Source organism: Stegostoma tigrinum, chromosome 5, assembly GCF_030684315.1.
Source record: "Stegostoma tigrinum isolate sSteTig4 chromosome 5, sSteTig4.hap1, whole genome shotgun sequence".
Lineage (NCBI taxonomy): Eukaryota > Metazoa > Chordata > Chondrichthyes > Orectolobiformes > Stegostomatidae > Stegostoma > Stegostoma tigrinum.
This window is the reverse complement of record NC_081358.1, coordinates 79,359,638-79,372,093: the sequence shown is the minus strand read 5'-3', so window position 1 is coordinate 79,372,093 and position 12,456 is coordinate 79,359,638. Positions and strand designations below refer to the sequence as shown.

Sequence of the window (12,456 nt, the reverse complement as noted above, 5' to 3'; positions counted from 1 at the left end):
AAGCAAAGTATTCGATAGTGATGGTAATGAGGTCAAACAGGTGGATCTCAGAGAATATGAGTTCCCTATTTGGAGCAATTAACCTCAGGGAGGTGATGGCCTAGTGGTATTATTGCTGGACTGTTAACCCAGAGACCCAGGTAATTTTTATGGAGAGCTGGGTTCAAATCCCACCACCGCAGATGGTAAAATTTGAATTCAATAAAAATCTGGAATTAGGATGACTATGAAACCGGTGTCAATTGCCTTAAAAATCCACCTGGATCACTAATGTTCTTTCGGGAAGGAAACTGCCATCCTTACCTGGTCAGACCTACATGTGACTCCAGACCCACAGCAATGTGGTTGATTCTTCATTTTCTCTGGGCAATTAGGGATGGGTGATGCTGTCATCCTGTGAATTAATTAAAAAAACCTGGTTCAAACAGAGCCACCTAGCTGACAGATAAAAACAAGAATGTCAGACGTTCTGTTCACTCTGAGGGCTGGCTTAGTGTCAAGGCCTGTGCACATGTAAATAAAGGGTGACTTGGTGATGGGATACTTCTTTCATATCCCATTGTATGAGGTAATGGTTGCGACAGTTAATGTTGAAGTTATGTTACTTCCCACTAATCTGACGATGTATCACAGTCTTCAGGTGAAAAATTAGGCAGTCTAGCACAAGGTCCCAATGCAGACAGATCTCTGGCTGTGATAGTTGTGATTAAGCCCAACTAGTTAATGTTAATCGTGCTATTGTTATCATTGCAACCAATCAAACCTTCTTATGTGAGACAAGATCTTCTTCTTTCTAAGATTCTATCTGTGGCATATCCTCTGCCACTGATAATTATTCAGTTCATTAGACTCAACATCCAAAGGTGAGCCAACCATCCACAAACCACCTGTGATTGCTGCCCAGACCACAATTTGACATGGTCATCAGTGGTGATGATCATTGCTGAAGTACCCTAAGGAAACAATACATATAGAGGCCATTCAATCGAGGTTTTAAAAGAATCAAGGAAAAAGTTAGTTAATCATTTAAGAACATTACCACTTTAAGAAATCAGTCAGCATTTGAAATGCAAAAACAATAAACAGTATCACGAAGGGGAGCAGCAATAGTGAGAAAGCAAGACTCCAAAATAAAACTTTCATCTTGGAGCTGGCAGGAGGTGCAAAGGAAACAATGTAGGCTGAGAGAAAAGTAAAAGCTGTCCACACTTGCAAAAGACAGAGAACTTAAAGAATAAGGTTCTGTGGAACAATGTTGAAGTCTGGGATTAAAGTTAGAATTTCCCTGTGGGTAAAACAAGGAAATAAACTTTACAATAATGGAGAAAAAGATCAGGTAGGAAAGGAGAGAATTGCAAGAGAGTACTTACCCTTCAAAGCAAGCTATCACTGCTATCCTGAATTAGTTACACAAGGCACGATAGCAGCAGACAAGCGGCATGAGCCTGAAAATTAAACTATACCAAAGGCTGCAGTATTGGAAAACTCAATAGTTTATATAGGGACAAAATAGAAAATTTAAAAGATTTGAAGAAAGGATCTAACAGAAACAGAGAGTTAGAAAGATTTTCCTACTTTCAGAAGATTGGGATTCTCTGAAAAGAATATTATGCTTTGGTTTTATAGGACATTGATGAGACCACATCTTGAATTCTCTGTGGTTTCGGTCTCCTTACTAAGGAAGGATGTAAATGCATTGGAAGCAGTTCAGAGGAAGTTTACGAGATTGATACCTGGAATGAGCAGATTGTCTTATGAAAATGGGTTGGACTATTTACAGACTGTTTACACTGAAGTTAAGATGTGTAAGGAATAACTTGATTTACGTGTATACGATACTGATTGGTCATGACAAAGTGGACACGAGAAGGATGATTCCTCTTGCGGCCAGAACTAGGACTCTGTTTCAAAATTCAAGGTGACCCTTTTAGGGCAGAGAGGAGGTAACATTTTTTTCTTTCTCAGAAGGTGGAATGATTTTAACCTCCGAAGGCAGTGGAAGCAGGATCATTGAATAATTTTAAGATGGGGTAGATATTTGTTAGACAAGGGAATCAATGGTTATCAGGATAAGATGAAATGTAGAATTCATGTAGATGGATTAGCCATAATTTTTTTGAATGGTAGACCAGACTAAAAGGACTGAATGCTCATATTTCTTATGGCCAGGTGGATGACATCACAAATTAGCAAAATATCAAAGAAAGCATAGATACTTTTGAAGAAGTTTAAAAGTTTTTTTATATTTCCTATAAGCAGAGAAATTACTTTTCCACAAATATTTAACAGAAGTGTTCAACCTTCAAGGGAATCCATTGATAATCGCACTAAATATTTCTACAAATCAGTGGAAAACTGTGGAGCTTTTGTTCAGACGATTCATATGTATTCATAAGAGACAGAATTTGTTTTGGAATTATTGATGAGGCTTTGTCAGATTTCTTACATTCCAAGGAAGATTTAGCTTCCGAGAAATCAATTGAAATCCTTAGCAAGCAAAAACCAGAGCCTGAGAAGATTAACCATCCCTTAGGTGAACAACAGAACCTATTTCATTTATAAGCTTATACAGAAGCTTATGACAAGGCCCAGGCGAATCTAGCCATGACAAAAGAATGTTACAACTGTATAACTATAGATCACTTTCAGAGAATGTACAGATGGACACAATTTCACAAGAAAAAGGCCAAATGTGCTTGCTAATAAAAAGATGGTAATGCAGTTAGACTGCCTCCATTGGAAAAGGTACCAATGATATTCCATGGAGAAATTAGTGAATCATCCAATCTGATTTTCAAAAAACATGTTTACATCAAAGGACATTTTGTCAATTTTAAGGGACCAAAATTAGTATCCTGACCAATGAGACATCATGTCTGAAGAAACAGAAGTTACAGTCTGCAAATATGTAACTATGTTCTAAGTGGAATAACTTCCATGATTAAAGGAATGGTGAAAGCAACACTGCAAAACAAATATATGAGTTCAGAATGTATATGTGGCCCACAGTCGACTCCTCGTGTTTGAGTTTGCACAATTATGTCTTGGCCTCAATATCCTTGTGGAGGTAGAAGGGATTTGACTAGTTCCCTGAAAACAGTTGGTTCAGAAACAAATTTGTTAACCAAACAGTCAAGGGCAACTGGTAGAAATTTTTATTGGACTTCCTAGATTCATGGTGAAATCGAAAAAGAATAATAATCTATTGTGATTATCCTTATTAGCAGTGAGCCAATGTAGGTAAAGTTGCAGGTTTCAGAGGATGGATGGAAATGTTTTCCATTATTATCCTCGCTGAAGAATTTTTCAATCTGTTGATTCTCAAAGCAGAATAGCCAGTGCCAGCACTGTAAAATAATAAAACTCCACAGGCACAGCCTATGTTCAGCCATAATAAAAGAATGCTCATTGTAAAACTGGATGTCACTTCCAGAGAATGTACAGAAATGGGACACTGTTCCAGAGCAGCAAAAAGCAAATTGCTGAATGAACAGTAATCCTCCAGAAACATAACCGACTGTCAATGTGTTTAGTTATTTGAAAGAAACACAGTCAGCAAGCATAACCATCCAACTAAATTGAAGTGGAGAGCTTACGTACCTCAACTCCAGTGTTTCAGCATCTTTTTGGAATTAAAGATTTGCTTGAACAAAATGATGATGAGCTGCATCTGACTTCGTAGGAGTCAGACCAATGTCTTCAGATCCAGGATATGGTCAAATTTTGAAACATAGTGGTGATTTTGGAATGCCAGTTGTTTGTGTCTTGGTAAACAATAGTGGCCGCAGCACTAAGTATTAACAATTATTTTTCCCAACTCTTAACTGGAAGGAATGTTGGTTCAGTCAATCTCAACAGCTACCATTAACCCCCATCTTTTCGTTTTGTGATTTGTAAACAGTTTTTTCTATCCATTCTCCTCCCTATCCCCTGACTTCATATACTCTGACCTCAGTCAGAAGATATGTGGTATCTTATTGAAGACGTTTTAAAAATGCATCTGCATTTACGTAGTGATAATGGGAACTGCAGATGCTAGAGAATCCAAGATAACAAAGTGTGGAGCTGGATGAACACAGCAGGCCTGAGATGCTGCTTGGCCTGCTGTGTTTATCCAGCTCCACACTTTGTTATCTGCATTTAAATATTCCAGTTACTTCTGGTTTTCCTAGCTCCAATATCTCTGTAACCATTCCTGGTGTGACATATATTTCCTGGAGACAAATAGATGAAACAGGTGAGAGTGTTTACATGCTATGTAGGTGTATTTAAATAAGATGTTATATATGATTTTGCAAATATTCTGGACGTTCAGTTTTGAGGAGCTGTGTATTTTGACCAAAGGGTTTGTGTAGGGGATATCCAGCAATTTACTGGGTTCTCAGGCAGTCCGTCATGAAAACCAGCCTTTCTTCCATTGAATCCATCTCCACTTCCTCCTGCTTCAGGAAAGCAGCCAACATAATCAAAGACTCCTCCCATCCCAGTTATACTTGCTTCTAGCCTTTTCTATAAGGCAGAAGATACAAAAGTTTGTAAACATGTAAAAGCAGATTTAAGAACTGCTCCTTCCACATTGCTAATGAACAGACGCTCATATATTAAAGTTGATCCTCTCCTGCACCTTCTGTCACTGTAACACTATATTCTGCATTCTGTTCTAGAACATAGAACATAGAACATAGAACAGTACAGCACAGAACAGGCCCTTCAGCCCACAATGTTGTGCCGACCATTGATCCTCATGGATGCACCCTCAAATTTCTGTGACCATATGCATGTCCAGCAGTCTCTTAAATGACCCCAATGACCTTGCTTCCACAACTGCTGCTGGCAACGCATTCCATGCTCTCACAACTCTCTGCGTAAAGAACCTGCCTCTGACATCCCCTCTATACTTTCCACCAACCAGCTTAAAACTATGACCCCTCGTGCTAGCCATTTCTGCCCTGGGAAATAGTCTCTGGCTATCGACTCTATCTATGCCTCTCATTATCTTGTATACCTCAATTAGGTCCCCTCTCCTCCTCCTTTTCTCCAATGAAAAGAGACCGAGCTCAGTCAACCTCTCTTCATAAGATAAGCCCTCCAGTCCAGGCAGCATCCTGGTAAACCTCCTCTGAACCCTCTCCAAAGCATCCACATCTTTCCTATAATAGGGCGCCCAGAACTGGACGCAGTATTCCAAGTGCGGTCTAACCAAAGTTTTATAGAGCTGCAACAAGATCTCACGACTCTTAAACTCAATCCCCCTGTTAATGAAAGCCAAAACACCATATGCTTTCTTAACAACCCTGTCCACTTGGGTGGCCATTTTAAGGGATCTATGTATCTGCACACCAAGATCCCTCTGTTCCTCCACGCTGCCAAGAATCCTATCCTTAATCCTGTACTCAGCTTTCAAATTCGACCTTCCAAAATGCATCACCTCGCATTTATCCAGGTTGAACTCCATCTGCCACCTCTCAGCCCATCTCTGCATCCTGTCAATGTCCCGCTGCAGCCTACAACAGCCCTCTACACTGTCAACGACACCTCCGACCTTTGTGTCGTCTGCAAACTTGCTGACCCATCCTTCAATTCCCTCGTCCAAGTCATTAATAAAAATTACAAACAGTAGAGGCCCAAGGACAGAGCCCTGTGGAACCCCACTCACCACTGACTTCCAGGCAGAATATTTTCCTTCTACTACCACTCGCTGTCTTCTGTTGGCCAGCCAATTCTGTATCCAAGCAGCTAAGTTCCCCTGTATCCCATTCCTCCTGACCTTCTGAATGAGCCTTCCATGGGGAACCTTATCAAATGCCTTACTGAAGTCCATATACACCACATCCACAGCTTGACCCTCATCAACCTTACTAGTCACATCCTCAAAAAACTCGATAAGGTTTGTAAGGCATGACCTACCCCTCACAAAGCCGTGTTGACTGTATTTGATCAAGCCATGCTCTTCCAGATGGTCATAAATCTTATCCCTCAGAATCCTTTCTAACACCTTGCAGACGACAGACGTGAGACTTACCGGTCTATAATTGCCGGGGATTTCCCTATTTCCTTTCTTGAAGAGAGGAATTACATTTGCCTCTCTCCAGTCCTCAGGTATGACTCCAGTGGAGAGCGAGGATGCAAAGATCTTCGCAAGTGGCGAATCTATTACCCTGATATTAGATTAGATTACCTACAATGTGGAAACAGGCCCTTTGGCCCAACAAGTCCATTTGAAGCATCCCACCCAGATCCATCCCTCTATAACCCACACACTCTGGAACACAATGGACAATTTAGCCTGGCCAATCCACCTTGCCTGCGGATCTTTGGACTGTGGGAGGAAACCAGAGCACCCCGAGGAAACCCACGCAGACACGGGGAGAATGTGCATACCCCACACAGACAGTCGTCCAAGGCTGGAATTGAACCTGGGTCCCTGATGCTGCGAGGCAGAGGCAATTTAGTTACTTTTTTGGCATCTCCTCCAAGCTGTAATACTATTTGAGATATATGTTGCTGCAGACCTTTAAGGGCTTCACAACCTGTCATCTTTGGTATAGAGTATACACCGACTTGGAAGCTGTAGCCCTGCCTGACGATCACTCATTCCATTTAAATCAGCTGACCCTAGAGATCAAACAGCTAAGCTCAGGGGTTCAAGCCAGCGGTGTTCAAAAATTTACACTACCCTAATCATGCTGAAGGAAGTGGAAGGGAAATCAATATTATTTATCAGAAGTTCAGAATGGAACCAGCAGTACAGATCAAGATGCTGTTAGTCCCAGATTCATATATTCCCACCAGAACATCAAACCATAGTCCGTAGGTATGGCAAAACCTTTCTTTCCAAACAGGCAAACATTCCAAAGTTTCAATCATTGCAATTTTGCTTTCTGCTGAAAACACAAGTCAGAGAATCAGTTTTTTAATTTTGATTCCCACTTCTGTTTCAATGAATGAAATGCTCCAGAGTTTGATGGAGCAATCACAAAACAGAAAAGTACATGACATCTGCAAAAAGTTTGCTTTTCCACCAGATGAGGACACCTGGCTGAGGACATCTAACATCTGTTTCCATTTTGCATCAGAGAAATGCCAAACGTGTGAGTTATTACAGGAATAGCAACTTTTCAATACACAGACTGTTAGTTCTGGACCACTGTCAGCTTGCCTTCATGTTATTTTGCAGGATTATTGGCATCCTCTAAGTTCTGCCACACAGAAGGAAAAATGGCTCCTGTGAGCCTTGAGCTTTTGGGGAAGAAAGAAAAGAAATTGTCCGCTGGAATCAAACTGTAATGGACCCATTACTGTTGTTGATCCCTTAAGTGTGTCTAAGAAACAAAATAAATAAATCAGGCTGAATAAGTGGACCTGAAGCTCAGGTGGTCAAGTAATATAATAATAATGATAGCGTTCAAGAAATATGCGTTAGCTTGTCAGAATGAAAAATATTTCAGTTAAGTGATATCGTGCACCATGATACTCAAAACTAATGTCACTGATTTCAGGAAAATTTCAGTCAAATGGCACTTTTAGACGGTTAGTAAAAACTAAGTATCAGAACTGTATTGTCAAAAACATTAAATTTGTTGTTTATCCATTTTTACTTAGGTGTAGGGAGGGATACAAAATTATTGTAATTCAGTGGAATGAGAAACTAAAATATTATCTATAGCAAACTGTTTCCTCAGTACTAGTCTTTCATTCAGTCATTACTTTCTGTGTTTTTAGACAATTACATCATGTTCCTTAGAATTATTTCCATATTGAGTTTACTTCTTCAGCTCTCTGCCTTAAGGCAGGTTCTTGGTGATTATTTGCTAAACCACATCAAAGTGCAGGTTTTTTTCATACTGCAAGTTGGGCAAGTAGACATGCTCTGAGTCAATCTCAATAGGGATTGAACCCCATTTGGATTGGTGTTAATCCAATCCGAATGCTTGATGTCTAGCAAACAGGGCTAACTGCCCCCCTACTGAGTTTGCTACATCACTTTTAGTCATCTTATTAATGTATTGTGTGGAAAAGTGCCATCAAGACTATACACACGTCTTCTTTGCTGCCAAACACCAACTTTTCTTCACCCCCTCAAGGATCCTCGGTCAATGCAGAAAATCAAAGATTTCTGACCACGCCTCAACCAATTAGTCATGCTGCAGGAGGCCTTGAGTTGTTGTTACCCAAAATGTTATCTTTCCTCTTCTGTGATCTTATACTTGTCCAAAAATTACTTCAAGGTTTGCAAGAGCCATTTCTCAATACCATCCTCGAATTCTATTCCTCAAGTTGATCATTCTCTGACAAAAATAAAATTTCCACATATACAATCTCACTGCCTGCACTGTCATTTTAAATATAAGGCCCGTATTTCTACACAAACCATCCACCTGTATGTTATTGATGTGCTGAATAGTTTTAAAGATCTGAATTTGATCCTCTCTAAATTCAGAGATTTCCAACCTAAAACACAACTTCTACTTCTATTATTCAAGGCACTTCAGTCAATCAATTTCACTACCCTACTTTGCATTTTCTCTAGAGTCTCAAAATCTTTGTTCAGCTGAATGGCAGCAAGATCTCACCAAACTGCTATAGGACCTTACGGTCAGCCTTCGGTTAATACAGAATGGTGAAATCTTTAGGGAGCAGTCAATAGTCACTCCCAACTTGCTCCCTTCTAGTCACCTTTAAACTAAATAGTCACCTTGAAACTCTGTATCTGAATTCTGCGTAAGAAGAATCATCACTTTTTACCCACTAAAACATGGGCAATTTCAGTTGAATATTTTACTTTTTGGAGAAGAGGATGACCAAATGTTTGCACACCTGTGCTGACAGTTTGTTAATGAGGAATTGTGATTTGATTTTAATGTTAAGGAACAGTTACAGCAATCTAGGATCCAAACTAAAGAAAACACCTAGATTAATAGGGATAAAACCCTCTATATAACAAAACATATCTTTGTCTTGCCCATTTAACCTTAATTTCCGTCTCCATTTCCATATGTGTTTTGATTGCTACTCTATCTATGAACAAATAATTTTGTCACTTTTATCAGGATCAAATGCCTTCTTTTCTTGATTAATTCTTCTCTTTCTCCTAACCTGCTTCAGTCTGTTTCTGGAGGTCTGCTGTTGACATGTGTCAATGACTTTCCATGACTGTCTAGGGGGCTTATACTGTGTGAGATCCTAAACTCATCACAGGTGATTGGTCACTTGCCTTCTTGAGTGTCGTGGCAGCGCACTGCGAGTCATACAACTTGCTGGTTTTCACCTTCTGAGTGATTGTCCTACAAGCTCGTTTTTTCCCTTATCCACCTATACCCAGTCTTTGTGCACTTGAAGAGGTGATGTCCCCACATCACACCAGCCAAAACTGCTGGATTCTTCATTTAGTTTTGCTTGTCTGGCAAGTCAAGATCCGGGGGTACAACTGATCGTAAGCAACCAACTACCTGGAGTCAAGAGACAGTAATTTCTGAAGAAGGGTCCTGACCTGAAACATCAGCTTTCCTGCTCCTTTGATGCTGCCTGGCTTGCTGTGTTCCTGCAGCTCCACACCTTGTTACCTGGAGTCATTAGTGAGATCTGGCAAGTTATGGGATGCAGATTTTTTCTTATCTTCACCCATGATGGTATGAGGGTCCAGCTTGGCAAAGGCCCAGATGTACAAGCAGAAGATTTGTTTTCAATGCAGTCGTATGGAATATAAGAATGATTGGAAAATACCTAAGAATCAGAAGTAATTTGTACAAGAACCAAAGAGTTTTAAGAAGGATGGAAAGGATGATGTGAGATTAAATACTAGTCAAATAAGAAATGTGTCGTATATATTATATGTTATATTTGATCACATACTTATAATCTCCATAATGGGAATGGCCATAGCGTTGATTCATTTCTCACAATGGCTGAGTTTACCACCTTCTCAATCTCACCCCTCACCCCAACTGTGATGACCCTCAGATTAAACCCCACCTGTCATCTCTCTCTGATGAGTAACCAGCCCTCTGCTTTCCTGAAGTTATATTTGGAAAACTTAACACGTTTAGGTAATAAGTATTCATGGTAGAATCATAAGCAAGCTTTGATATGCAGATGAAACATTGTATTGCTGCTGCCCATAAAGGGGAATTACAGCAGATCCTGGACGATGTGAACAATGTTGGTAAAAAATTTAGTAAGAAAAATGAAATTACTTGGAGTAGCAAGAAAGCCACAATGCCAAAAGTGACAATGTCATTTACCAAGCTAATAAAAAAGGATCATTGGTGACTGAATGATCAAAACAACTCAAAGCCTTTGAAATTGCAGCATTTATAAGAGTGTTTAGAAAATTGTAGAGAGAGAGAATAGAAAATGTAGTACAAAAAACACTGGTTGAAGACCACAATGATAAAATGAGCCACGGAAAATTGAGGGTTGAGGTTAATCAAAAATTGGCTAAATGTAAATTTGGTGAGTTTCATGGAGGGCCTCGCTTTGTAAGTTCTACGAGTTGTTTCAAACTTTCATCCTAAACACATTTTGTTACCTATTCATGAAGTTGCGAGGACATCTCTCTCATCATACTGTCCCATATGCCACAGGCAGAAGTACTTATCACTGACTTGGATTTCTGGTGCTGGAACCACCTTTAAACCCCAGCCATGCAAATTGCCAAGCATTCGCAGTTGCAGCTGCCCTGAATATTTCCTGCCAGTTACCTTTGACAAGTTGGACAAAGAAATTGGCATCCCAATTTGGCAACTTCATCACTCTTCTTTCTGCTGATCTCGGGTGATTCTCCCAGCATTCATGCCAATGTCCGCATTGTTCAGTGACTGAGAAAATTTAGCCCCAAGAAAGTTTTGGACAGACAGCACAAATGAATTATCAAACAAGAGCTATCAGGAATTGTTGATAACAGCTTTCTGCAGAAGCAGCTTATGGTGCATTGTATCTGTGAGGATGAGAAACAAGCTGAAAGTGAACAGATGTTTCTTCTGTTTAGTCCAAATACAGTCAAATACCTTTCCTTTAAATGTAAGGCTAGTAATTTCCATGGAACAGTTCCCACTTCACTTCCAAAACGATCATTGCTCTGATAAGTCAGATTTAGTAACTTCTAAGTCTTCTCAGTTTCCATAATTGAAAAAAACAAATAAAAAGTTATCCCAAGCATCCTAAAATGCTGTTTGAACTAGCAAGAATTACATTTGGAGTTGAAAATGAAGAGGGGCCAAGGGGCTGTCTATTAAGATACACATGATTGGCGACAAGATGATGATTGGTCAGTGGGTTAATGGTGAGTTTATGGCAGAGATTTTTGGCTTGTCAACGACAATGTGGTAGGTTCTGAGGTGGCTGAGCAGCTTGGAGTTGGAAGCAAGTTACAAAGCCAGAGAGAGAGGGAGAGAGAGGGGAAGAGAAAGAGAGAAACTGCCCAGAAGCTGCTGGATCTCTGCTGTTAAAAACTCAGTTTAACCTGAAGAAAACTAGTTACTGTTGCTGCAGAAGTTGCTGTGAGGCTTTAACAATTTTCAGTAGATAAATCAGTGAATCAGCTATTCTGTACTTCTTACAAATGAGTAAAAGCATCCAGATGAAGATATCTTTATAACAAGGGGTCTGGCCAGCTGAAGAATCATCTCGACATCAGAACGAAGAAGCAAAGACCATTGAACCGATATTTCCATTTTTTCTACCTCTGTCAGTAATCTATTTTCTGCATGCACACGTCTATGTGTTTATAAGGGCATTAGTATTGTTATATGCCAGTGGTTTATTTATTTGCCTGTAGATATAGTCTAATTAAATGTAATAAATAATAATTCTTGGTAAGTAGAGAAACCTGATCCACGCGTTCAATCAACCTTGGTCTGAAAGTAAAGTAAATCAGGATTCTGTGTGTATTTTAAAAAAAATTCATCTTTTTCTACAACTCCAGGAATAATGTGGGTCATAACAATAGAAGGAGCAACTGAAGGACACGTTCTACAGTTTTCAGACTCAAGGCAAAGAATGTTTTATTGGAACAGATTTTTCTCATGCTGCAAGAAATGTATTTCATGATAATGAAGTGACAGAAAGGAAGTTGCAGAGAAACACAATTGTTCACATTTTGGCCTGTTAGAGGTTCAAAAGACAAAGAGCTTAATGAAGCAAGGCATAAATAAGATATAAACAGGCATCCAATGAGTCAATAATATATGTACCATGATATGACACATTTACTCATTCTGTTTCGCTTGCCTGTTGCAGTTGTACAGAGAATGGACACTGTCACTGAAGGAATGGAAACATCACGAAAGAGTTATACGGAGAAACTAACTGCAGTTGAGACAGATCTGAAGAAATTAGGTAAAACTTACAACACTTTTTGTGCCAGGAAAGGTAGTATTAGATATTTATTAAATCAACTGTAGCTAAAGGTATTCCTGTATCAAACTTAACTGAAGTCTCAAAATCACAATAAATGGC

The 12,456-nt window shown here is 39.6% G+C and overlaps 1 protein-coding gene across 1 annotated transcript in view; it reads left to right on the top strand.

The window, feature by feature from the left end:
* The window catches only part of colec12 (collectin sub-family member 12), a 188,420-nt gene that overhangs the window by 136,524 nt on the left and 39,440 nt on the right, over window positions 1-12,456 (top strand). The window contains exon 4 of the mRNA XM_048530136.2: window positions 12,238-12,336. Within this exon, the coding sequence (XP_048386093.2) occupies window positions 12,238-12,336 (99 nt within the window). The remainder of the gene's footprint in view (window positions 1-12,237; window positions 12,337-12,456) is intronic.